Genomic DNA, 27,948 nt, shown 5'->3' with positions numbered 1-27,948 from the left:
TTTGATCTGAACCAGAAATACCCTGACAGTCAATAACTGAAGTCAGGGCTCTCATATACGGACTCCTGCTCCATAGCTTCCTCCTTGAGATGCATACATAAAATTGAAAAGTATAATATCCACTCAAGATCATATGCTCAGATTATGTCCATATGTTCAGAGAAGATCATTTTGGCATGTAATATCAAGTCTGCACACTTGCAAAAGCAGACACATTGCAGAGTTTAGATTCCATTCTTTCCAGGGGTGATTTTGTGTTTTGAAATGTATTTCAAAGCTTTTGTGCAATGGTGTGTTCAAAATTTTGTTTAAATGAAAAAAATATTTCTTTCATAACAAGTTTTTTGTAATATTTTTTTGTTGTTGTTTGTTCTTTTTTTTGTTTGTTTTGTTTCTGACTCATGGTTATGGGCTTCTTGGGCAGACATACTGTATCATTTAGCTTGGGAACAAAAACCAAGAAACGAGGGAGACAAAATCTCTAGCCTGTGCCATTATTACAGGCATGATAAAGACTTATTTTGGCATCTAAATGTGACATGAGGAAATACTAAAATAAATCGCTTCAACAATGCAATTTGTTATAAAAGGGAAGTCCAAGCAAACCCAGTACAGCACTACTATTCACATGAAAAACAGTATTTTCTTATTAATTACTAAATATAGAATGTAATGGCTATGGTCCAGCATCTGATTGAATCAGATAATGGAATCACAAGAACTACAGTATGCTCATGCAGTTCATAATAGATGTACATTTTATGGTTATGAAGCGTAAGGTGAAGTGAAGGCAAGAGGTGACACACAAGCTCAGCTTGATCCTTCATTGTTGTAATGTTGATTTGCATCTAATAGGTACTATTTGCACATGTGCAGAGCAGATGTACCAGTGACAGCCATTACGCAATAGTGCTTTTCTGCTTTGGTTGTCCTCCACCAGAGAACAAATAATACATTATTACCATATTTGGTAACACCTACATCCTATTGTTGACTAAGATATGAAAATGATTATATCATGCATAGTTTGAGGCAATCATAATTTCTTGGGACAAATCTACATGACAGTGGAGAGTCTCAGCTTCTTCGCTCTGCTAATCTGTTGCCTGAGTAAGGAGTTTCTTTGTTTTTATCTGTATCTGCCAATACATCTCTATGACCTTCACTGTGCTATAGCAGTGACCTAGACAGAAAATTCCCTCCTACTGTACAATAACTTATTGCCTCCTAAGTCTGTCGGTCTAGCACTTTGTGGCACATATCAAAAGAGAATTCATGACACTAAAATAGTTTGTTAACAATGTACTATATCATCATTTTTTATCTCTAAGCTGGCCAAAACTTGGTTTTCCATATTTGGGGTAAACTGCAGCATGGTTAAATAAAATATGGGCTAGGTTCAGCAAGAGTTTTTTCAAGTGAAGGCAATAAAAGCTGACATTTTTATAGTGTCTCTGCTCTTTGGAAAATTTTTAACTGTGCATCCCAAGAACCTTTATGAGAGGCAGATGATTTTACAAGATCTTTTCTTTTTTACAGGAATATATGTGGGCAACTCATTTGTTTCCCATAGTTTCACTGACTCAGGACTTCCTGCGTGAAATCCATCTTGGTTTAAAAAAAAAAATAAAATTAAAATAAATATATGTTCATAAATATTATTGAAAATAATACAGGTATTTAATAACACAGTTGTGCTGGCAAGCCAGAACAGTAAACATGCACGGTAGACTTTACTGGCCAGGGTGTTGCAACTTAATCCCCACCCCTTTCTGCAAGCAATTAGCAAATTGAAATTAATTCTGCCCCCAGGTATTCTGACTGCATCCATCTGGTCTTACTTACCTTTTTTTCTCCTTTGGAGTTATTCTGCTTCACAGAAATAATCAGCACAGCACAGCACAAGCCCCTGGTCCTCTGAGTGCAATGTCGATATAAAAGAGATCAGATCAACAGATATCATTGATTAACTGTGGCTGATAACCCGGGGCAAAGCCATAATGGCACTGGATCATTTTCAGTCAATTTTGAATTATGCTCAGTCTTCATTGATGCCATTCTCAACTGGCTGAAGCATTTCAGAGATATATGGATTTAAAACCGGATTAGTTACTTGTAGTCCTGTTTTGTCCCATCTAGTACTTTCTTTTGAACAAGCAAATCTTTTTTAGATCGCTTTTGTGTCCCACTGTTCAAGTATATACGTACGTATATACAGTCTTTAGACTCTCAAGTGAAAGTTTATTCTAAGCTCATGATATGATTGCTATTCACATATTTTATCATGCATAACTCATAATATGTCCATACATGCAAAGATAGAGAAAGGCTGAGTCCCTGTGAAATATGTCATTGGCTAACTACATGGTAGTCTCTGGTTTGTGTAGTCAAGGGGGCAATGCTCTGACTGTGCGTCTACTTCTGTCATTTATCCAAAAATGTGAGCTACATGGTGATGTCAGAAATATTATGCACAGCCTGCATCTCGCCAAAAGTATCTACGCACTCCCTTGCCTGTGGTTGCAGTTCAACTTCTGATTGGCTGAGCTCCTGGCCCCAGGCCAGAAACAGATCTCTATATAACAGCAAGTGCCCAGAGAAAAAAGCAATACATGAAAGTTACGTATCCCATTCTGGTGGTAGGGGACTAAAGGTTTCCATATTAAAGAGTGAAGGCTACAGAAAATGTGCAGAGGATTGGCTGCACTGCCCCAGACATGTCTGGAAAGGTGAGAGATGTTTCCTTTTTATTCCTTCCTCGGAAGGCTTTTGGTTTGGCTGGAATTACGCGGGTGTTTCGACCTCTCTCGGTCCCGCATTCTTCCCCTTCACTCTTCAAAGGATGCCTGATGTTGTTCTCCTGGAGTTGTACATTGCCTGCTGCTGGGCATAGCATGTGGAAAATTGAGTGTTAAATCTAAACATTTTCGAAGGACATTACTACTTTTGTAAATGCAACAAAACATACTGTTGTCTTTTTTATTTAGGTTCATAAAATGTATGTGTAATAAATTGGCTAAACATGTTTGCGCTCAAGAAAGCAGAATCCGAAATCAAGAAAGCAAGCTGTCCTTCCTCAGTTACACATTGATTTGCATTAAGACAACATGAATGTTGAGCTTTAATTAGTGTCAAAAATTAATTCGATATCCATCGCTGTTATCAAAACTACGAAGCACAACACCTGACAGTTGTGGTTTACGGCTCTCTCTCGGGAAATGGTTCGAACGCAGACAAAGCAGTCGAATGTAGCACAGCGCAAAAGGACAGTTGCGCTCCGGAGAGCCACTTTCTGGGAGAGAACTTATGGCGAGCGTATGCAGCAGCTTTTCTTAAACTTACTCAGCAGAGTAAAGTTTCCCGTCTCCCACGCAGTCTGCAGTCCCTTATGCTGATAATGGATATTTTGATGATTCTCATTCATGAATGGTGTGAGTGACGAAATCGACCCAAGCTTGAGCTAGAGACAAAAACCGGTAAATGCATTAATCGAGACTTTCCGCATTACCAGGACATTTCAGGTACATTAATGGAATTTGTTAACACACACACAAAAATACACACATTAATTATTTTGATTTAATTTACAACATTTTTATAATAGCAGCAATTTACTCAAATCCATTTTTATATAGTATTTTATTGTGACAAAAACATGTTACTCCATTATAGTGACTTACCACTGGTAGCACACGTTATTCATTATATTGTAGGCTAAAGACATGTTTTAATGACTTTACGCACAACAATATACTGTGTTAATTACAGTATAGAAGTGACCCACATTTTAAATTCTATCAAATAAATATTTTCCCTGGGGCTGTATCTCAGTGGCTATAACACGAGAAGGCACTGAAAAAAAAACAGGACTCTCAACCCAGAAGGTGTGAAAACTGGAACAAGAAATCATGTTATTGGGGTCAGCAGCACTGAAATAATATAAAGCAGATCTGTGAAACCAGTCCGGCAAAATTACAGGTATCGTCAAAAAACAGTGAGAGTGGTGGGAGACAGAGATGTTGTGGTTTAAAGTGTTTACCCATGTCATGACTGTGTGCACCAGTATCACCACAATGATTTACTGAATGGTAGCCCGGGAGATGAAAACAGTACATTATATTATGCTGTTACTGAATCAATACTGTTACCAAAGAGGATCTAACATGGCATTATGGCTCAGTGAATACATTTGTTTTGTTTTTTGAAAGAGGTCATTATGCTATACTGTATGATCAATGATAATGACTGTTTGTAATACATATAAATATGTATCTAATTATATTGATAAGAAAGAAAAAATAGTGTGTTTTATTGTAGCTATCATAATACTTTGTGTGTGTTTAACATACAGTACGTCCTTGAAGCAGCCATTGTTGTGGAAAGTGGTGTTAAATCTTGTTTAATGCATCATTTTTCTCAGAATTACAATACAAAAAACAATATGCAATTTTCTTCTATTCATAGTCATATACTGCATGCAGACCGTGGAACTATTGTGCAGTACAATAAATGACCTACACATCAGTAAGATAAATAGAACAATTCAGTGAGTTATAACAGGCCAGAAACCAGAAAAGGTTAGATAATTGCTTTATTCATGCTCATGCTCATGCTCATGAAAATGTGTCACCATTTTCTAAATCAGCTTCATTGTGTTCTTGACCCCACACCCCAATGTCTCTTGAAGAGCTAAAGAGATCAAGACTAAATTGGGAACTCTGCTCCAGAAGCCAGAACATGCCATTGACCTCATCATCCCCTACCCTGAAAAACCAGAGAAGAAACCGGATAAGTTACAGAAGTAAGTATGAAACACATCCAAAAGCAAGGCCAGACTCAGTCTAATCACACTGTGTTCCTTCTCTGGACAAGCCATTTTTCTCCCTTCCCAGCACAATCTTACATTTATTTCAACAACCCCCAACTAAGAAGTAGAATCTATTCAGTTTCCCATGAGAGTGTGCTGGTACACTGGATCTATATTTAAGACTAGTGTTAAAACTAACCCTATCAATCTGTAATTACCCTCTCTACATGAAAGCAAGCCTGGTAAAAAAAGATGTGCTAATTAGATATCTGAGCATGCATTGTTGGTAGGTGATAGGTGGAAAATGGTAATCACAACCGTTTTAATGTCAATTAATTCCCATAACAATATCAGCTACAGTAAGTATAAAATGCTCATCTCATCCATGCAGAGGTGTCAGTTTGAACGTGAATTGTTTTGGCATTTATATAACCAAGTACAGGAAATCGTAACTTTGCTGTGTACAATCAGGTATTACATGAATTTAAAAAAAAACATATTATGCTAACTTTTCATTTCAAGTTATCAGGATTCCTAATTAAATTTATCCAGTCCACTATAGCACAGTCCATAAGTATTTGGACAGTGACACAATGTTTGTTGCATTTGAAGCAGTGGATATGAGGTTAAAATTCAGCTTCAATTTGAGGATATTTAGGTCCATATTGGGTCATTGCAGGGATTTCAGCCCTTTTTATACTCTACATAGTCCCTCCATTTTAGGGGACCAAAAGTAATTGGACAATTGGCGGCTCAGTTTTTCTTGGTCAGCAGTGTGTCATTGCATCATTAGTTCATGCACTAGAAAGCTAACAAAAGGTTTAGAGTTGATTCAAGGTTTGGTATTTGCATTTGGAGGCTGCAGCTGTTGTCTCTCAACATAACGAACAAAGAAGTGTCAATGTCAGTAAAGCAGGTGTTTCTGCAAATACAATGTGAAAAATGAAGTCATCAGTCAGGGACATTGCCAAAACATTTGCAGTGTCAAAATACCTGTTTTCTAATTGGCTAAGCGACCAAAAATACTTGTAATAATTGTCAAGAAAAACCCATTTCAGCTGCCCTGTTGAAAAAGAAAAAAAACAGGTTTTGAAATAGCTGGTAGCTGGTTGGTCAGTTCAGACCAGCTCCCAGCCTGACATGGTTTGGCCAGCTCAAGCTATGTTTCTGGAACAGCCATGCAACTAATCTATTTTGATTTGAGATGTCATGTTTCGGAATATGTTTCTTAATAAATAAAGGCAAACACGTGGTAAACCAGAGGGTATTGGATTGAACTTCAGTCATTGAACACTAGCTGCATGCTTTGTTTGTGTGAGAAGTTTAGCGCTGTTTTGACAGCACTGGTTAGCTGGTTAATTGTCCCACTAGAACAACATGATCAGACTGACCTTAAACATGCGGTCTAATACTCTCTATTGCATCAACTTGCGTAATGCTTACATAAGCGGGCTATGTACGCTATTTCCCAGGCACACATAATTTAAACATCAATAAAAGGCCAAGACCTTGTCAAGGGCACTCTGTCAGAGAAAATCGACCCAGCATGTTGATGCTAATGACTTGAAACCGCGTATGCAGCGCAAGAGAAATATGTGTCCACAGCAACAGAATTACACTGTTGTATCACCGTGAATGTCTCCCGAAGGCAAAACAGGATAAAGCATCTCAAAACGATCAATTAAATAGCTGAATGGCTTTGACCTAGAACTGAGTTACATTTTGTCACAATGTCCAGTCCAAAGTAAACCTGACAGGGAATGTAGAATTTCGCCAGAATTTGTATTATGAGTCATAAAATCAATGGTATTGACAATGGCATTTTTTTTTGTGTTGTTGGTGCAGTTTCTTCATAAATTATGTAGTAATGTTAAACAAATGAGTGAATGAATGATCCACATTTTGGCCCTAATAAGTAGATAGATAAGCAGTTTATTGATCACTAAAGGGACATGTTGTTGCCAGGCACAAATTTCTAGTGCTAGATATATTGCAGTGTATGAAGGAGAAACGCCACTTAAATTAAGTTATTATGCAGTCAGGGACAAATATGAATTTAAGTCCAGCAGGCCTTCCCGTCAACTTAATCTATCACTGTTGGAGATAAGAATACTCCCCATACCTCTTCCACATAATAATACACAGAGCTGAACTGACGGCTGTGACTTCTTTTAAAGGCCATCCCCTGATGAAGCACTGCAGTGGCGTGAATCCTTGGACAAAGTGCTCATAAACAGCTGTAAGTCCTGCTCTCCTGTCTGTATGTGTACACACATGTTCATACTGTGCATGTGTGTGTATATAGTATGTGTCTGTGATTCTTGTTTTGCAGACTTTCTGGGTCTAATTTATGGGAGTACAACCACACGGCCGTTATCTTAGCAGTTCTGTCCTCGATCCCCCTGCTCTGACCTTGACATCTGACTAACCACTAAAGACCTCAAGACATTAAGCCGAAGTCTAGAGAGAAATTTCTCTGAGAGAAACCAAAACAGATATTAATGATATAGTAGACCACAAGGTCTCCATTTCTCTCAATGCATTACAAGAGTAAGCTTATCTGTGTCTTTGGTTAATACACTTGGGGGTGTACTGGAAAGCGAGATTGTGGGGTTAGCAGGCTAACTTAAGGTCTAACCCTGGGATTTTCCTTATCACAACTTATTTTAAATCGGGGTATAGTGTCATGGCAACATACACTGCATGGCTAACCTGGTTATGTTCAGGCTATTGGATTGAAACATATAAAAGCACTTTATAGTGGATAACCACATTGTGATATGGCTAAATAAAATAGGTTTTGTAAACCCTGGGTATGTTTACCCTCCTTCAAAGTACACCCCCCTGGATGAAGGCCTTACCATGTTTATCCAAATCCTAAAGATTTATAGACATGATTGCACACATTATACTTCAACAGTGACAATTACACGTAATCAATAATATATTTTATAATTAATTACTCCATAGGAAAGACCATAGAGTGTAGGAAATACCCTTCTAATAATGTATATATTAGTAATTTAGTTGGTTGTTGAAAGTTTGTTTTAACTCTTGGAGGGTTTTCAAAAAAATTAAGAACTAAATTAATAATACAGTATGACATGTGCTTGCTTAGTTGCAAAGGGAATAGATGTCATTAAGTATATGCCATTATTTTCTACTCAAGATGGCTTGGCTGCGTTCCGGAGCTTCCTGAGGTCTGAGTTCAGCGAGGAGAACGTTCAGTTCTGGATGGCTTGTGAGGACTTCAAGAAGACCAAGTCTTCTGTGAAAATGGCCTCAAAAGCTAAAAAGATCTATGAGGACTTCATTCAGACAGAGGCTCCCAAAGAGGTTTGTGCTCAAGGCTGGCTTCATGTGGGCCTCGCAAATAGCAGCTACGGCTAAAACATTGCTCCTTTTTGTTGTGGTGTAGTCCAAAGTGTTGAATCAATTCCTGGACGTGCCAGTGGAACGTCTGTGACTGGCAGCCCAGAGACCAGCTCAAGATGAATGCTTAGGGAGGATGCTTCTAGTTGGCTTGGCTGCCTATGTTACTTTTAAAAATGGTACTGTAAAAATTCCACTGTATGGTACGTGGTGTCAATTTAGACAAAATGCATTACATTACATTAATGGCATTCAGCAGACGCTCTTATCCAGAGTGGCAGGCAGTTGACTAAGCAGGAGACAATCCTCCCCTGGAGCAATGCTGGGTTAAGGGCCTGGGTCAAGGGCCCAACGGCAGCACAGATCTTATTGTGGCTACACCAGGGATCGGACCACTGCCCTCGCAGGTCCCAGTCATGTACCTAAACTACTATGCTACCGGTTGCCCTGTAGTTGTTCTGAATACTGCAAATCGGGGAGGTATCTTCCCAAGGACTGAACTGAACTCTCACAATAGCCTTAAAATTTTGGTATGGTAACCAAAGTACAGTCTGCACAGGCTATAATTCCTAATACATATCTAGACAAATATTGGATATATGTTTTTAAAGGAAGGGCTAAATTATGCCCCCAAATCTGTTTTCCAGTTATGTTGTCCATCATATAATCACAAGAGTGGATTTATAGTCTCATTAACCTAATCAGGCTAATCATCTTGTTCCAGAGCAATGTAAAGTAAAATATCTCATTGCTTACAAAAATATGGATTTTCCTTTAAGGGAGTCTATTTGTGAGCTCAGTAAATATTTGTACAATATTATTTTCTGATTTTGCTCATATACTGGCGATGATAGATGAAAACATAGATATGAAAACACAGCAGTCATGCTTTGATGGAAAACAGCACACTTGCTAGGTGGCAATGGGGCACAGTCAAATCAAATCTAGAGCTGCGACACGGACCAGGAAATGCTTTGTAGCTTTCAAAAGCAACTACATTCAGTGTGTATCTTTTTTTATGCCATAGCACAAAATGTTTTGTGCAGTCTGCTCTAACCACTTCTTTCCCACTGACAGGTGAACATCGATCATTTCACCAAGGACATGACTCTGAGGAACCTGGTTTCAGGCTTGCCTACAACTTTTGACCTGGCTCAGAAACGCGTCTATGCCCTGATGGAAAAGGATTCCTTCGGTCGGTTTCTGAGATCAGACATATACCAAGAACTGGTCAAGTAACAACGAAGCCCAACAGAGGGTACTGGCTGAGCCCCTGAAAAAATCATTAAATTTACCTTCATTGGCTTACTAAAATGAGTACTCTGAAAGTCCTTGCCGGAGGATTTTGTCCATTTACAAGTAAACATAAAACTGATAAAATGAGGTTACATAACTGACTGCATTTTAAGCAAAGTTTAAAAGCCTCCCTTAAGACTTGAGTGGAATTGTAAACATCTAAGAATCTTTCCCTCCTTCATTTATGAGAAAATGTTAATTTGGCAGAATATATTGTCAGAATTTTAATGATGCAAATTCCTCAGAAGTATCTTCTAAACTTGTTGGTTTTTTTTACCACATTTGAAAGAATAATGTCTATGAATAAGTCACCATGTTTTTATTCCTGCTAATTTTAATTAATTTAATTTTTTTTTTTTTGCCTTTCAAAAATGCACTTAAATGGTACTTGTTCTTAAAGTGTTGTGTCAACCTTGTGTTGAACTTACCCCAAATAATGACCTCATACATAGGGTATTACAGATCCAAATTAGGGGAGAGGGGGGACCAGCCCTGGAAATTTGCAAGACCCTAAAAGATGGCCTGTTAAGTTTAATCCTATAACCATTGCGCTACCTTGTTGGGCAAGATGCCAGCAATTCTTTATAGATAAGCGATAAACACACAAGCTGGAAAGAAAATACACAATAATTCACAGTAGACCCTGCTGAGATGATATCAGTGGAAATAGTTGAGGGTTGCAGTAATGGTTTCTTATCATTGTTACCACTGCAGAGTAAGTGCAAAGGAAAGAGTAGCAATAAGTGGAACTTAATATAAATGTATACAATGTTTCTGAGAGGAAAGTTTTACCTTTACTACAATCAAAGTAAACATTTTCTATGTACCTGCCTCAATTTAGAAAAGCCATTTTTCGCCTTTCAAAGCTAAACTTTGGTAGTACATTGAATACAGATTATAACTGTGTTGACCCTGATTATTTTTCTTCTTTCTAATTCAGCTCCTGTCATTATTTTTTTTTCATACATATAGCACACAGGAGCTGCCTGAATGCACAGACATTTCTTATTATTTCATAGACATTTTTTATTATTTGAATACTGCTTCACATAATCTCAAAAAGACCCTCAAATGTATGTTATTTCATGACAATAAATACCAGTACACTAGAAATAATAATAATAATAATAATAATAATAATATTATTATTATTATTATTATTATTATTATTATTATTATTATTATTATTACTAATACAGTAATAATAAGTATCTTACTGAACTAAGAGATTATATACATGGTGAAATCCCTTCACTGTAGGAAAATAGAATTTTCCCCTTCCCGCTAGATTTTAGCAATGCTGTAACACTATGAAAGCCAGAACTATTTCATATTTTCCATTATAAGTCTTCATATGCTTTCATTTTCAATAAAACACTATTCATTTTATTATTATGTTCTAATCACATAAAGCATTATATACACATATATACGTATAAGCACTGTTCTCAGTTCTAATTTTTGTCCCATTAAAGGAATTTCTTAAAAAATTCTGCCGGTCAGAAATCTAAATAATCAGGAATCAATCAAATTAAATTAAATTTTATTACCCTGTGGATAAAATAGCAATATTTACTATTTTCCAGTCAAACCAATAATCCCCATGCACAAATAAATTGTTCTGTGGTATTTTGGAATGTCTATGCTGACAAAAACAAGGTAAATGACAATTGTATTTGCAAGTCAAAGTAATATCAGTTAAAAGGTACAATCAGTTGTGTTTCATAATACTCTGTCTTGAACAAGGACTTGTAGAGCCAGTGCTAAGAAGTATATTATACACATTATGTGCATGTATTTCTTGTAGTCCACAATATAAAGATGAATTGATACATGACTTTCTTCAAGATGTATTTATTTTTTTATGTAAATACTCTCAAATAATTTTGAGTATCTATGTTAAGTTATTTGCAACAGTTTGATTTAGAATTGTTTCCGGTGGTACGGGAATAAAGAGATAGGCAGTGCTTATCTTTGGCTGCCATTAAACTGTAGCAGTTATTTTGTCATTTTCTTTCTGTGGCCAGCAATGAGTCTGACGTGCATCATTGTATTCTCCATGGCTGGCATCATTATTGACATCAACACAGTAACACAAAAACCTACTGTGCATCACAAATACAGTACTGCGGTCGAATGGAACCACCCCCCAACCCCACATTAAACGGTCATTCATCTCTCTTTTCCCACATGAATGTCAAACAAGAAAGACAAGCCGGAAGACCTGGTGTGAATGTCAAAGTTGAATGGGGTAAACGAAAATAAAAACAAATCGTGAGATTTTGCCATCCAAAACATTGGTAGGATGTCACCAAAAATGTACAACCATAATTCAGGAAGAGAACGGATGAATATCTTATTCCCGCTAGAAGTTTAAGGACAATTATTATGTACTTTTTACCTTTGAGAATTGGAACCAAAGCCATCGCGCGTGTTATGGCCGTCAAATCAGCTCCAGAAATCAGGGCAGCGGTCTGATTGATGTCCTATGGATATGATCACAAAGAGTGAAAGCTTACAGCTGTCTACAGAAAACCCTTTTTTTTCCTGTTTGACCTATTTCCTTAGCGGAATGATTGACCTTATCTTCAGATGCTTAATTGATCCAAGCTAAAGGTTATTCATCACACGCAGAGCAGACACAGTGACCTGAGATCTTGTTGCTTTTTCACTCAAATCTTGAGATTCCTTAGAGATTTATTGCATACACTACATATGAAACATAATAGTCTCAGTGCAAATAATCAAAATGCACACACCTGTTTACATACGTATACACTTTCATATTCCACTACCTTTGTGAACTGGCAGAGAAGCGGGGATGAGAATGTCAAAGAACTGTGAGAGAGTAAGTTGCATTGACATCACGCACCAGTCACAGGGGTCAACTTTCATAGCATCTCTGCACTGCCAAAGTAAACATTCCCTCCTTGTTTATTCAATGAATCATGGCTGCTGGTAAATGCGATGTTACGAATCGCATGTGAAGTCCGTCGTTCTCAGCGGACGGATTTGCACATGCCTGGCAAGCTGCGGATTAAGGGCCTGTTTTATGGTGCAGGTGACATTCTGAATCCTAAATACAGACACCAAATAAGGTTACAGCCCCTCAGCCATGTTTTAGCTGTGCCTTACAACAGTGCTTCCCCAGGCTTTGAGCCCACCACCCACTGAATGAATATGTCTGCGACCCATATTAAACTGTCACTTATTCAAATATGCAATAAAAATGTGTGCTTTTAAATGTGTCAGATGTAGATTTGTGCATAACAGGTGAAGCACTTCAAACTGTAACAGTGTTGAATTTCACTGATTATTTGTCAAGTTATACTTGTCATGTGTATTTTGTTACCCCAATGGGTCCCAACCAATCGTTGGGAAACAAATGCCTAATATAACCCTTCCAATTTAAACAAATAATATTTTTGCACAGATTACAAATGCTCTAAAACTCTTATCAAATTTGAAGGGCCATGTGACTTTGCCTTTACTTCTCCTCAAGTGGAGACAGACCTGAGAGGACACGAAATGGAGCGAGTAGTAAACTACTTGGAGACAGCGTCTGTTCCTACCGGGTGGTCGTCCCGGGTGAATGCTCCTTTAAACTCCTCGGCTAAGGACACAAAGAGGCGTGAAGGGGCCTTGTTACTTCCTGCACATCCAGTTACACGTCACGCAAGATTCAAGACTGTTTGTTTCCAAAGACGTTCATTTTTAATATCTAATTTGCAATGAAACTCTCCTTCCCCACCAACCCCAACCCCACCCACCCCAAGTGGAAAACTAATTTTCATCTTTTTCCGCTCCGAAGTCACCAAGGATTTAAAAACAAACACACGAGTCGGCACGTTTCCCGCTCACCATCTGTCATATTTGCAGTGGATGGTGACACAGATATGAGTGTCTCACACGCGCAAAAATTTGCCACATAAACACATTCCTTGATGCACTACAAAAGACTCCATCCTCATGTTCAATTCAGCACTGATTGTTGTGACATGTGTTGCCAATGCAACAAGAACTGCCTGAATTGCTGGTGCTGTTTATTCATTCCCATGAGTGATTAACATATATGTAATCTCTGTGTTGTCTCTTCCTAGCATTGAGCACGGGTAGAATGCATGCTGGAGCAGAGTGATGTTTCATTGTAAATTAAAGACTGGAAAGGAGAAATAGAGCTCCAAAACACGTTTGAATGCACTTAGTAAGTCAATTGAAAATAGTATGCCTCTTCATAGCTTCTTCTTCCATGTGAAGCTTCATCATCGTTCAAAGTAAACATGCAGAAGAAGGACTGTGTTTTCTACAGCCAAACGGAAAACCCGTGCCTTTACTGCTAACTTCACAAATCAAATTGACATCATAGTAAATGTTTATGGAAAGTTCACCTCAGCTGCTACAAACGCATAGGGCATAGCTGGGCGCAGAACAGACATTCTGTGCGAGGAAGTTCTTTGTACATCAGCTATGCTTGAGAAGGAAGGATGGCTCTACTCTACAGTTCTCTGCTTTGTGTCCACTTGTCCCCACACTAGTGGATTTTTCCCACATTAGGCCACATAGTTCTACATGGCAACTAATATCCCAAATAATCTGAAATTTGTGGCACTCAACTGGCTAATGTACGACTTTGGCAGAAATGGATGCTTTTTTATTGGTTTAATTTACCAGAAATGTGCATTCTGCTTCTGTAAACAAACACAAATAAACGAGAGTCGGCCTTTAATCATCAAGCCAGTTTTTATAAATCAGGAGTTCCCACAGTGCTGTCTGTGAATGGTTCCCGTGGGGTCCTCAGTAAAATGGGGAAAAATACCTTTTAAACATATTTTGTTTGGATGACCACCAGGATCTTGGATCGAATCCGGACCGTACCAGTGGCCGGTTGCTCCATAGGAGGATGTTTAATTGGGAATTGTCTCGCCTACAATTTGGAAAGGTCCAGCCTGACAGGAGTCACTCTACTGAGCCTAGCTGATCAATTGGGTGCAAGTGGACTGCCAGGTCTTCCTCTGATCAGCCGTATACATTACATTACATTATATTACATTACAGGTGTTTAGCAGACGCTCTTATCCAGAGCGATGTACAGTGAAGTGCAAATCAAACCCAGGGACAAGTGCGTTGAGGACCCTAGAGGACAGTACAGTTCCAAGTCCTAGCGTGACCATATAGATGCAACTTGAACCCTTGAAGAGTAAGAGTAAGTGTATGAAGTTGAAAAGCAGACTCATGACACCATGTTCATGAACTGGGGACGTCTGCATTCTTTGATGGCAGGTCCGGGCATAAAAGTGTCTGCTGTTGAAGATAGTTGGCCATTCCAAATTTGGGTGGGAATGAAATATGTTCAACCCCAAACTGGACACCAAATTAATGTTTTTAAAAATTCATTGTGTCCACTGAGCAGCCTACTGGTGGCACGGCTGTCAGTCTATTTGCGTTTTGTACAACATTTCTTTCATACAGTACAGTCCATAATTATTTGGACAGTGACATTGTTTTTGTTTTGGTTTGAGAGCCCCAATTTTAAGGCACCAAAAGTAACTGGACAATTGGCTGCTTAGTTCTTTCTTGGCCAGCTGTGTGTAATTGCATCATTAGTTCTTGCACAACTAAGCTACCAAATGGCATTTGCATATGGTATCTCTTACTGTTATCTCTTAGCATGAGGAACAAAGTGTCAGTGCTTGTTAAGCAGCCTATCATGATGCTGAAAAATTGATCAGTTACATAGGCAAAACATTGGGTGGTTTGTACATTGATCTTAGGGAGCATACACACAGAGCTGAGGTAACCAATATCAAACAACCTAGTAGAGCACAGAAGACCACTTAATGGATGACTGAAAACTACTTCCAATGGTTAAAAAGACCCTCAACAAATCCCTCAACCCTGTCAGCAAATCAAGAACACTCGCCAGGATGTAGGTATAGGCCTGTTCATTTGTCCAATTACTTTTGGTCCCCCTAAAATGGGGGAAGGATTTATAAAAATGGCTGCAATTCACCCAATATAGATGAAAATGCCCACAAATTGTGTACAATGCCCACAATGTACAGTACTGGTGTACAGATCCAAAACAACAAAAAAGATGTCATTGCTCTTCAAATTTACTCCCAGTAAACAAGGGCTAATCATTAACTGAATGCACATATACCTTACCTTTCAGCAGTTTTATTGCATCAATACCGGAACCATTACAGATATTTTCACCTTAAACCGCCTCAATTACCAGAGCATGTATTTGCGAAGCATATCCAGTCATGACATATCAGGGTTTAAAATAGCCATTTTACCAGGTCATTAGGTTTTTATTTTGCCTAAGCTGTCTGTGTGAAAGTTACTAGCCCAAGCATTAAAGCTCAGCTCTGTGGCATGATGTGAACTCTCTATTCCCCCTGTTTACACAGTCCTGCAAATCCCCCATCTAATATATTTATTCTCACACATTTTCTTCCTTTGAAGCTCAGCTTGCTGATTCAATGAAAGTGCAGTGTATTTAGGGTAAGCCCACCAATCTGGCAACCCTAAGAACATGTTAAGGTGATCTGTATAAAAATATCAGATAAAGCAGTGGTTTGTGTTTTCACCTGAATATCAGCAGCCAATTCAGACCAAAGAAAGCAGGTGAGGTGAGCTAATTCTGTAATGGACAGGTTTAATTGATTGATTAAGTGTCAAGTAACAACACAGCAGACCCTGTGGCACACCCGTGCGTTTTATTTTACAACAATAAATTGTTTATCGTCAAAAATGATTTATGGTGATAATGTGCAGTCAAGCGAGTGTCTTTAGGGGTCGAGCATATGACGCGCAGATACATTCGCGGAGGGCTATGAATGGCTAACATTTGCACGAAACCCTGAAGCATGCCTTTTATACCAAGATAATATAGTTTTAGTCATGCCAGACTATTTCAACCTGTGACTGATTTCATAATACTCTGTCACACTTAGTCACAAGATAGCTATGTTAGCTATCCAGTTATTAACATGTTTTGTTACATTTTCTCCATACATTGTGTTCATTGACGGTTGTTATAAGCATTAAGAAGCTTTCTGCTACTGTTACACAGCAGTCCTTCCCAGGACAAGAATGAGGAATGAGTCATCACTCCCTCTATGCATGCATCGTAAAAACCTGGGACTCTTGAGACCTCACATTTAACAATGACTGAAAGCCCAGTCTCAATCTTTGCTGCGGTTTTAAAAGGAATTGTCTGCTAATGGTGGTGGTAATTTAAGGAATTTAACATGATGAGAAATTCTCCAGAACTTCTGAGGTAGAGTAGCGTCATTTAACAACAGAACGTAGGAGTAATGAAGAAAAATGTATTTAGAAATTAAGATTGCCTTTCCCCAAACCCACTGGACCCTCATGCTTGATTAGTTTCAATAAAGTGTGTTGTATTTACGGCAAGCAGTGCCATATATTATTGTATAAATGTCTTTTTTTGAACGCAGAAGGTGACACCATTAGATTGAACCACTACTCTAAACCGGTGGAGTTGTCACGGCCGTCTTCTAAGAATAAGTACCTCTTCTTCAGTCATTTAAAGTCTAAACCACCCTTGGATATTTGATTTCAAAACTGCAGCAAAGCGGTACGTAGCGGCCGTGAGTGTGGTCTTTGTCTTTAGCAAAAGGTATGAACGCTCTCCAATCGCGTGTCAACCAAATGTTGCTGCATTCAAACCATGTTGACAATGGAGCTGGTCTGAACTGGTCGGCCACCTATCAGCTGTTTCAAAACCTAGCTTGAGCTGTTTGTTTTTATCAGTAGGGTGGAACAAGAGTTTCTGGGAATGTATGTGCCATTAAGTGTGACGTGCATCTGGGATGTTTATTCTGCTTCAATGAACTGTTTTTGCAAACAGTTCTCAAGTTGCAAGGCAGGAACAGAACTAGAAACCAAAATAAATATCCAGAGAGGTGTACCAAAGTGACTTAAACAAAGAGAGTTCAATATGTATTATTTGCTAAAATTGAAACACATTTAACGTAATAAGTCATATGTACACACTGGTAGACAATCTTGTAAGATTTTGTTTTCCAGGATGTGAAAATATATGACTATTACAATTGTATACATTTTTTGGAATGTATACTTTAAGACACGTTTATATGGTAATGAAGAATTGGAAGAATTGAGGAGAAAGTGAATTTTGATTTCAGCTTGTCTTGCAAATTAACTTTCAGGTCCATACCCTAGTCTAATAGATAGCTTGCAGCTTTGAATTAACTTGGGATTTGTTCATGGGATTTGTTTTATAACAGGTGTTATAAGCATTACAATGCTGTGATAGAACTGCAGTGTAACCCCTGTCTAGTACTGATATGCAACAGTCGTTCCCAGGACTAGAAAGAGGAATGAGTCATCACGCATTACTTGAGACACTTAGACCTCACCACAAAGTAAATTTAACAAGGACTGACAAACATCATAAGATTGATACTTGCATCGACATATTTTTTAAACAAATTCCAGTAAAAGCCACCTAGTCTCATGGGATACATAGACTTCTGAGCACTTTTGTAGGATTAGAAATTTCTTTTAAGTCTTTTTTCATTCTACAAAGTGCAAAGGTACATATATTCCATGAGAATAGACTGAATAAAAGGCATACTAGCGTATGAGAAACAGAAAAAGATCAATATATTAATTTGTATAAATGTAAAGACCCCCATGGAGCAGCCCTGGCTGATGCACATGTAAAACAGAAGTAGAGATCCTGGGAATGTACGTGCCATTAAATGTGAAGTGTATCTGGGATGTTTATTCTACTTCAGTAAACTGTTTTTGAAATCTCAAGTTGCAAGGCATGAACAGGACTAGAGACCAAAATAGTTAACAGTTGAAACCACATAAATCCTGAGAGGTCAACTGTAAATTGCTTTGGATTAAAAAATACAAACATATTATTTGCTTTAGATCTTGCAACACTTTAATTCAGTTACTTAACAAAATAGAGACCAATATGTCAGCTTTATTTGAAACAGCTTTATCACAAAAAGTAATCTGAAAATATTTGGTTTACTATACATGCCGGCAGAGGGATTTGCCTTGAGTAACCCAGCTGATGCGGTTGATAGCTCTTTGGATATATGGTAGAGCCTCAGAGATATGAATGTATTGCTAAAGCAGATTTGCTCTACACATTACTGGGTAGCTTTGTCGGAATAGGTTACTCTCATTCTCAAGTCATTAACTTGTTACTAAACATTCATCTAAACAGTGGAAATCGGGTTCTCTTCATTGAGCTAAACCACAATGAATAGATCGTACAGTAGCAACCATGTTTTCAAGCAAAAAGTTGCTTCACCATCAAAACATACCCTTTAACCTTATGTGCTCATGAGAATGTAAACATTCACCACCATATGATCCTGGAGTTCAAGAAGGCTGCTGACATTTTCACACATATTTCATATGTATCAAATTCCTCCTTTGAAACAGCTTAATGGAAAAATAAATGGTCATGGTCATTGTTGTCATTTGTAGATAGTTTATTTTTAATGGGAAATGGCCTGTAGCACCTTCGCTCCACATTGTAGGGTCTCTTACCAAGGTCGCCAAGTATATTTACAATAAATCATTTTACTATCACAACTGAGAGCCAACACATTTAACAGAGAAAGCAAAATAGTCACATCTCTTTCATGTAAAGAAAGAAACCTTGATAAATATACAGTATAGTATAGTATAGTATAGTATAGTATAGTATAGTATAGTATAGTATAGTATCTGTATGTCATACTGCCTACTATGCTATACTGTAGGCAGTACTCCACACTGTATAAGCCTACTGTATTTGTCTATTTTAAAGTTTCGGCTACAAAAGTGAAATGTGCATATGATAATTCAAAGAAAGTGCAGTATGTCATCATAACATAGATTGTTAAAGTTACAGAAATGGAGGGCTGCACAAGATCATTGAATATTGTATTGAGGTACACAATCAAACATGCATGTAAATGGTAATCATGTAAAACATTCACAAGATACACATGTAAAAACTGCAGCTGATCATACCGTACATATTATTGATATTGTACAATCCGATACCTGAGCTGTGGCTTATAAGCACTCACAGAACAATACAAAGTAAACTATGTATTTTCCCTCTCAAACACATGACAAAGATGACTAAACATATCTTCCAAAGCGGCTTGTTTAGTTTTTACATGTTGATTCTGAACCTCTTTTTGTGCACATGGTTCGTTTGAAGGTTGAGTACTTTGAGCCCTTTGTTTTGGGCCAAAATATTAAGGGGACAGAAACAAAATGGAGTCCCTGTCCATTTATTTAGTGCAAGTTTAAGTAGCATAAACCACTCTTAATAGCTGATGTGTGGTGCACCTCTCACAGAAAATCACCAGGCATTCCAGCTATGGTGTAGGAATTTCCCACAAGCCCCTCTGCAAAGCTCACACCTTCCCATTTCCTGTCATGGGATTCCCTGTCACTGGGATTAATGAAATCCTTGTCAAGACTGGTCTCATAAACTGGCATGCCCTTTATTGAGTTGCCTGATGGTGTAGTGACCCTATGTCTGCGGCATGGCTGTCGATGGCCTGTGAGTACATGCCGAGCCTCTACGCGCCGAGCAAGATGGACATGTTCTGCTTGCTGCTCTCCTCCATAGCGCAGTGACTGATGGGCACCCGCGAGCCTTGGACAAGCTCCAGGAACAGCCTTGACTTGAGGAAGCGTTTGTAGGAGTCTTTCTCCATCAGCAGGAAGATCATCCTCTGGGCGTCCTCGAAGCAGGACAGGCTGACATCCGCCATGTTCTTTCCAGTCTTCTCCCTTGTAGCAGAGTCCAGATTTACCTAATGGATGGCACAGCAACAGCTTTAATATGACTGAAAACGGTGGCTAGTCATTTATTTCTTATGACTAAATAAATGTTGAAATAATGGTTTGAATTTTTCTTTTTTGCATTGTTATATTTTACCTGTTTAGGAGACTCAACATCCACATACACAGAGTAGATCTCCTTTGCCTTATCGGACAGATTTTTCTTGGAAGTCATTCTCCTGTATTCCTCACATTCCGTCCAGAACTCAATGTTCTCTTGGCTGAATTCAGACTTCAGGAAATGTGAAAAAGCCTTCAAACCAGCTGAATGGGGGTGAAACTTAGGTTAGCTCCCATGGTAGAAAATTAGCATATGTCTGTATCAATATGCACTAACTATATCTTGACTGCCAAGTAAGTTTTCAGTATGTTTTCTACAGTAAGTGAAACATTTTGACTGCCATAGTACTTTGGTTCCCAACGGCTTGTTTTCACAAGGTTCTTTTTCATCATTCTGATTAATTATGATTAATTCAATAAATCATCTCTGCTTCCCCAGCCCTTCTGCCAGTGATGAAAAATTGATTGATTAGCTGGTGGGGAGCTGTATTGAGAGAATGAGCGTTATACGTGATCCTCTCTTGTCAACAATGGGAGCAAGCGCTAACATCTGTGGCTGGGAGCCATGGAATGTGCTGGAACTTCAGGAGGGTCATTGCGCTCAAACAGCATCCCCACATGAATGATGCTTGAGCGACTGCCAGAGTAAATCTGGTGTATGGGGTCGGGGGGAAGGTGCTCCGGGGCCACCCAGTGATGCAAGTGGACACGTCCCGCACGTCCGGGGCCTTTTGAGACTCTCTACGGCCGTCATGAGTCTCAGTCTCTCAATGAGTCTCAGCGAAGGCCAAGTCTTATCTCAATGTCCAACATGCATGCATCTTAAAAGTATTTCATTACCTATGGAATTTGAATTTGAATGTAATTACAAAAATAATCAGATTAATAAAAAAGCCACAGCAGGCAAAGGCCTAGATTTAAGCAAACGGCCATGGGACTGCTGAGTGGCTCTTCCTGTTAAGGCACTGTTTAGGAGCGTCGATGGGCTCCATGGGCTGATATCACATCTGCACTGTGCCATATGACTGGCCATTGGCCCCATAACACAATGCACAATCGCCTATAGTGTATCCCAGGGAAGGAAGGGTATCCGTTGTCTGGCATGACTACATCAAATCGCATATAAGTGACCCTGGGTGGCTTATCCGTTATCAGACAGCCTGTGGCCTAATGGCTAAGGTGCATGACTGGGACCCAGAAGGTTGGTAGTTCAAGCCCCAGTGTAGCCACGATACGCTCAGCACAGTTGTTGGGCCCTGAGCAAGGCATGTAAGCCTGCATTATTCCAAGGGGGATTGTCCCCTGTTTAGTCTAATCAAATCTAAGCTACCTTTCTTGTTGCTATTATTTTTATTATAATTATTATCAGTAATATTATTAGTATTATTAGCAGGCAAGTATGACGTGCTCCCTCCTAATCATTTCTAGATGAGTCCAACTTTAAAATATTGTTTTATTCTTACATTTGGACAGTCCTCCAAGTTTAGAATGTCTGCTTGTCCAAACATTACTATTTAATTTACCCACCTTAGTTATAAAGCATTGAAATCGTTTATTATCTGTAATTGTCACATGAGAATATTTTGGCAGTGCATTGCAACCATAAATCCTACAGTATACATCTTTCTCTATATCAGGGTTCAACAACTTGCGATCCTCAAGGGCTGCGAAATCCTGGTTTTCCACCTCCCTTTTCCTGACAGTCAGGTGCAAAGACAGTCTAGCCAATCAGCAGTACTAATTCCCCAGGAGAAAAGAAAACCATGGCAGGATTTGCATTTGAGGGCCATAGTTGATGATCCCTGCTCTATATTAATGTGTTGTATGGCTAAAAGTACCGAACAAAGTAACCAAACAGTGATAATAAACACCCTAGCTGGTTCCTGGAGTATTTACTCACCTTCATCATTAATCAGCATGTCCAAAGATTCACCCCACTTACGTACCTTGGTCAGGTCAGGTCTGATAACATAATAAAAAAATGTATTTAGAGATCAAATCAAACAAGTATTTTTTAGTTTATCTGTATGGTGCACTCAAACACTGGGTATTAAAATGATCAGGATGTATCTGAGAAAATAAGACAAAAGAGCATAAAAATGTATGATGACAAGAATCAGTTCAACCCATCTCATAATTTGATAATTGATCAGGTATTTAATTACAATTAATCTTTAAAGCCAAGCACACTCATGTCCCTACATAAACACAAGCAGAATGTGTTGGGTTTACAAAAGAAACATCTACCACAAGTTATTTTTAATTCCTCTGTGGAACAAGGGCATTCACCTCTTTGTATAAGGGGCCATCTTCTGTGCCCTGTTCTTGGCATTGAGGACACTTTTGTCTGGCTTTTGTAACCGGTTTCCAATCCAGTGTTTCATGTCTTTGGCACTGAGTGAGAGAAAGTACATCAGCACACTACAACTACACTACAACACCCACCACTGCGATGTGTACGTTATGATTATTATATGAGATAACAAGTGCACAGTGTCTTTCCAGGTGTCAGTCATGCATCTATGTCTCATGTCACATCTTGAACTAAATTATATATTTGTTATGTATTTTACAAAACATCATGTAGTATTACCAATGTGAAAATATAACATCAGGGTAACAAGCATTCATTATATTAGTGCCATACTTTTTATCTAGTGGCCTATAATAAATAATGGCCAATAATAATTAATATTGTGAAAATCTGAGCACGATACTATATATAAGAATGTACATTAATGTATTTGATTACGTTTACTTTTACGACTTATGAAAATAAACAAAAAAATACTCTCCATACCTTTTCAAGCATGTTGCTGGCAGATCCGCTAATCCCTTACACATGTCGCCTGTCTGGGTTGGGTTGCAGTGGAGAGAAAGTGTGTGCGAGTCCTGTATGCCCTATAGTCTGGAGTGCAGTGTGGCTGAGAGCTCATTGCTCTCTCCTCTGCTTCCCGTGGCTTTATTGAACAGCAGTGCCCCGAGCCAACAGTCCGATGATGTCACAGGCAGACCGGCACATTCTGTACGCACGCTATTGCTTCCAGCCAGGAAAACTACTGGCAGTATGAAAATCTACGCACACTACTGTAAGGAATCTATTCTCCATATAATTATGTATTGTTCTACAAGTATATACGGTATATATATGAAAAGAAGTCATGTGCACTTACTGTACTATTGTACCATTTGAAACAGTGTGTTCGGAAAGCAGGCCAGGTAAGATATGCATGCTCTTTGGTCACCCAGTGCTGCCAGATGAGCATGTGAATATTTATAGCGCATATATTAAGAATATTGAACTTATGCTATAATCAAGACCCAATAATCAGATATACTGTACATACAATGTATATTTAGAATTAGAATAATTTTAGTATGATTTTAGTATAATTTTCTTTCATAATACTTTAGCCTCAGATAAGCCAGTGGTGGCATTACTTGGCTGCAGTTTACAATCTTGAAGAGTTTACAATAAATCATGTTTGTTAATTGGCCTACATTGTGTAACCCGAAGGTATATGCTTATATGTTTACAAAAACTAGCCCCACATTGCAATGTAAACACATATCATTGTTTTCAGTGAACACTGCTCGTGTGCTGTATGATTGGGTGTGCACTTAAAATTACCATCTGTCTTTGGGCATTACATTTGTTTTTTGTTGGTATACCATCATTACTGTAGTTTTACATGACTTTCATTTTGTTTTAACTATGATGAAGTTTAAAAAAGATGTGTTGATAGACAAGTCACAAGGAGAATTAGAACAGTTGTCAGGTGGTCTGGAGAGCATAGCAAAAAATATATATTTGTGACCATCTACGGAAAAACACGCTCAATTCAGCTTCTGCAAATTAGCTTTTCCTACATGTGTTTTTGTTTCACTTTGAAACCCTGTCTACCTTTATTTACTCTGTGGCTAATCTCCTGATCAGTTGATTTGGCATTGTCTAAACACTGTGAGCAGATGGGGAGAGCCTGTTTTCATAGAGCCATTTAAAAAATCATTTTGCAGCATGCTTACAATGAAAAGCATGCACAAAATGGAATATCATTTTAAAGAGTGTCATTGAAAAGAGGCATGTTTCAAACAGTATCAAGTAGCATTGCATATGGAAAATGCTAAAAACCATAAAAATATAATTTGAATCTATTGCAATTCATAGATAGGATCCTATTGAAAGATAGAAAAATCACTAGCTACACTTAAAATACACTGCATTTTTACCATTTGTTGCATATCCGCATTCTTACTTAATTCATGATGTATTTTCCTGCAATTAGAAGATTTAATTCATTAGGGGATTATGTTGCCACTAAACATTTCCATATTATACTCTGCAAGTTTATCCTAGTGTACATTCATCTGGAGCGGTCAAAATAATTAAATAATTAATGCACATCTACTTAATCATGCGATTATCTAATCAGCCAATTGTGTTTTTATTTTTATTTTTTGTCAGTTCCTGTTTTTATAGATTACGCTATTTGTGTCCAAACCATGTTAATTTGAAATTCTCGTGCTATAAAAATGTTTGTGTTCTTTTGGTCACTACCCACCCTTAATTAGCTGTCATTTATTAGTAAAAAAATAAGTGACAGCTAATTAATGTTGTGCAGTGGCCAAAAAGACACAATCTCCTAATCATTGGTATACATGATTGCAGGGGTGCCAGCAGAAATGTTTCACATGATACACAGCACACACACACACAACGTTACACACAGGATACCAATGGTAAAATTACACCTGGACATATGTGACCTATAGGCTGTATGTACTATGCTTTATGAACCTACTGTTGTTGAGCAAACATAGTTTTATTTTTTTTCAATAACAATATTAGAACGATAATGTCAGTGCTAATGTCACTTAACAGGATGAAAGGAATAACAATGGAAATGGAGCCAACCTATGTTTTGCTTATTCCCATAGTACTTTCACAAAACACTTTCTCACCATGGATTACCTTCCTGCAGAGACTGAATTACACACCCTGAAGGGAAATAATTGCTCTTCAGGGTGGCAAACATTTTTAATAGGTATGCATTGTGTAAAAATACAATAAACCTAATTAGAAATATTTAAGTAGCACAACTGTCTCTGTTTCTTGCAGGTCTGTCTCCACTTCACATTGGGCCATAGCCCAATTATTTCCTCATAACAGGAAATATGTTTTGGTTATTCATCTTGTTCATCGGTTATTATACCATTAAGGGCCACTAGATGACCTGTGACTGTATGGACAGAGCTTAAATCAATAACCCACTATCCTACATGAATATCCTCCTCATTATTTGTAGATTAAAATGATAGATTAATTTACTCATATGCTGCCAAGAGTCCTGTGAGGATTAATACATTTATATAATCCAAATATCTGGCCACTGATTGTCTCTTTGTATTAATCCAGTGACCCAGTTTTATGGAGCAGTATTTCAGTGTACAACAGTAGTTTGGAGGGCACTGGGCTATGTGATCAGGCGACGGTGGTTGATGGTCTGCTTCAGCAGATGAAAGGGAAGCAAATGGGTTTCATTCTTTGTTGTCAGCCAATCATAGGCTGGCTTTTGGCCTGAACTCCAATACCCAGTAACAAGATGTTTTTCCACCTTTCCTTTCAGATATGTTCAGAGGTCCTCATGAATCATTCAAATGTGTTTTGTGTCCATATGCAACATCACAAGAGCAACAGGAGGTGCAGCTCACACATTGTTTGATTGAAGAACTGGAACTAGTCCATCTAGTTCACTGGCAGAGTATTTAATAGGACAGACTAAGCACCACGTGCCAGTAAAGGAAAGCGCTGTGGTATTCTCCCAACAACAGAAAACAGAAATCGTTTCCAAAGGAAACAGCCAAATCTATTCTTGTCAAGGTCTTTGGTCTAAACTGCAGTACTGCAGCAATGATTACATTGGCCATCAAAATAAAAATATGTATTATATGTATTTATAAATAAAGTACAAAATCCCATGCTTGGGCTTCACAGACATTTTCGAGCAGCCACTTGACTGGCAAGAAGCCTTTTGTCATTTTAAGGTTATTTCGTCAAGGTGGGGTGTGTCATGCATTTACTCCTTTGTAAAACTATAACAAAGCAAGGTGTCTGTGCTCAAAAAGAGAAAGAGCCTGATGGGTGTGTAAGTATAAGGTAATAGTCCACAAACAATAGATACGCTCCAAAACATAAAGTTCCTTAAACTTGAGACCATATGATGCAATACATTTTAATGGCGCTGGTAGAAACAGAAAGACATACAAATGGCTCGCATCAAATTTAAAACTTTGGTGCTCGCATACCAGGCAGTTAAAGGATCAGCCCCGGTATATATTCAATCCCTTATCAAGACCTATACACCAACAAGACCCTTCCGTTCTGCCACTTCGTGCCGTCTGGCGCCTGCCCCTCGCCACACCTGCACTTCACGCTCACGACTGCTGTCTGTCCTGGTCCCACGGTGGTGGAATGACCTCCCGGTGGATGTCAGAACGGCAGAGTCTCTGACCTCCTTCAAGCGCAGACTGAAGACCCATCTACACCGTTCCCTCCCCAACTCACAATCACCATGATTAGCCTTAGACTGTAATGGCACTTATGTATAGATATCGTTACTTGTATAGGTATTGTTGTTTTTATTGGCTATTGTATTGTTGTATTCAAGCTGCCAACTGTGGTATGCTAGTTTGAAAGTTGATTGTACTCTTCAAGGGTTCTGAATTTCTGTATGTTTACACTAGGACTCGGAACTGTACTGTCCTCTCAGGTCCTCTTGGCACTTGTTCTTGTTATTTGCACTTTGTTGTACGTCGCTCTGGATAAGAGCGTCTGCTAAATGCCACATAATGTAATGTAATGCTTAAGTCATCATCAGTGGTCACGGAACACCAGCTAATGAGGCACATTTTCCCAGCAGTCTATCAATTATACACACACACACATCTTGTGGCTATAACAAGGATGTGTACATGTTTGTGGTACAAGGTTTAAGTGCATAGGGGTGCTCCAACGTTCAAGTCTCAACTAGTCGTAGTAGGAGTAGTTGTAGTAGTAGTAGTAGTAGTAGTTATTTTGGTATTATTAACAATATTTACAGAATGAATGCACATATAAATAATAAATAACAATGTCAAAAAGGTGTAGGCTGAAGCTTTAGCTTATTACACCTACCCTTTTAACAAAACATATTCACATATTCAACCCTTTCATTACGAGGTTTAGGCTATCATGAACACAAGCATATTATTGTTAACTGTAATCCCTAAAATATGCATCATCTCAATAAGATATTGATTTATGTTTAAACAAATAGGTTTTCTTGAATACCTCCTGAATGCTGCCAGTAACTGCACAGACATTTCTGCTAGATGACAGTCCTTTGGCCCAGTCTCAACTCATTCTTGTGTTTATTGTAACAAGCTGTTTTTTTGGAAAGGGAACAATATGTTTCTTGATTTTCATAAACTAGAGGAATCTTAATAGCAAATATCACTGTTCTCGCCTGATGTCTATAACATATCTAACTTGTCCTGGAACAGTATTCATA

General features: G+C 38.3%; 2 protein-coding genes across 2 annotated transcripts; one reads left to right on the top strand and one right to left on the bottom strand.

Annotated features, from left to right (window-relative positions):
- The first annotated feature begins 2,613 nt into the window (after positions 1-2,613).
- LOC133129142 (regulator of G-protein signaling 5-like) lies at positions 2,614-11,469 on the top strand. The gene is made up of 5 exons (XM_061243002.1): positions 2,614-2,729; positions 4,688-4,801; positions 6,985-7,046; positions 7,977-8,143; positions 9,257-11,469. The coding sequence occupies exons 1-5, from the start codon at positions 2,686-2,688 to the stop codon at positions 9,416-9,418; spliced, it is 549 nt and encodes a 182-aa protein (XP_061098986.1). The 5' UTR covers positions 2,614-2,685; the 3' UTR covers positions 9,419-11,469.
- Positions 11,470-18,963: 7,494 nt separating this feature from the next.
- Positions 18,964-23,354, bottom strand: LOC133128713 (regulator of G-protein signaling 4-like). Its single transcript, XM_061242433.1, has 5 exons — positions 23,199-23,354; positions 22,688-22,792; positions 22,299-22,360; positions 20,436-20,602; positions 18,964-20,310 (listed from the first exon to the last, which is right to left on the bottom strand). The coding sequence occupies exons 1-5, from the start codon at positions 23,240-23,242 to the stop codon at positions 20,074-20,076; spliced, it is 615 nt and encodes a 204-aa protein (XP_061098417.1). The 5' UTR covers positions 23,243-23,354; the 3' UTR covers positions 18,964-20,073.
- Between the last annotated feature and the right edge of the window lie 4,594 nt (positions 23,355-27,948).

Source organism: Conger conger, chromosome 5 (genome assembly GCF_963514075.1).
Source record: "Conger conger chromosome 5, fConCon1.1, whole genome shotgun sequence".
NCBI lineage: Eukaryota > Metazoa > Chordata > Actinopteri > Anguilliformes > Congridae > Conger > Conger conger.
The sequence above is the reverse complement of the archived record's forward strand: the minus strand, read 5'-3'. Positions and strand labels throughout refer to the sequence as shown.

Bases quoted from the DNA above. Each gene is read 5' to 3' on its own strand.
- LOC133128713 (XM_061242433.1), bottom strand. From the start codon at position 23,242: ATGTGTAAGGGATTAGCGGATCTGCCAGCAACATGCTTGAAAAG. The intron at 20,603-22,298 runs GTGAGTAAATAC...ACCCCCATTCAG, and splicing joins CATGCTGATTAATGATGAAG to CTGGTTTGAAGGCTTTTTCA. The intron at 20,311-20,435 runs GTAAAATATAAC...GCCATCCATTAG, and splicing joins ATGTTGAGTCTCCTAAACAG to GTAAATCTGGACTCTGCTAC.
- LOC133129142 (XM_061243002.1), top strand. From the start codon at position 2,686: ATGTGCAGAGGATTGGCTGCACTGCCCCAGACATGTCTGGAAAG. The intron at 2,730-4,687 runs GTGAGAGATGTT...TGTCTCTTGAAG, and splicing joins CCCCAGACATGTCTGGAAAG to AGCTAAAGAGATCAAGACTA. The intron at 4,802-6,984 runs GTAAGTATGAAA...CTTCTTTTAAAG, and splicing joins AAACCGGATAAGTTACAGAA to GCCATCCCCTGATGAAGCAC.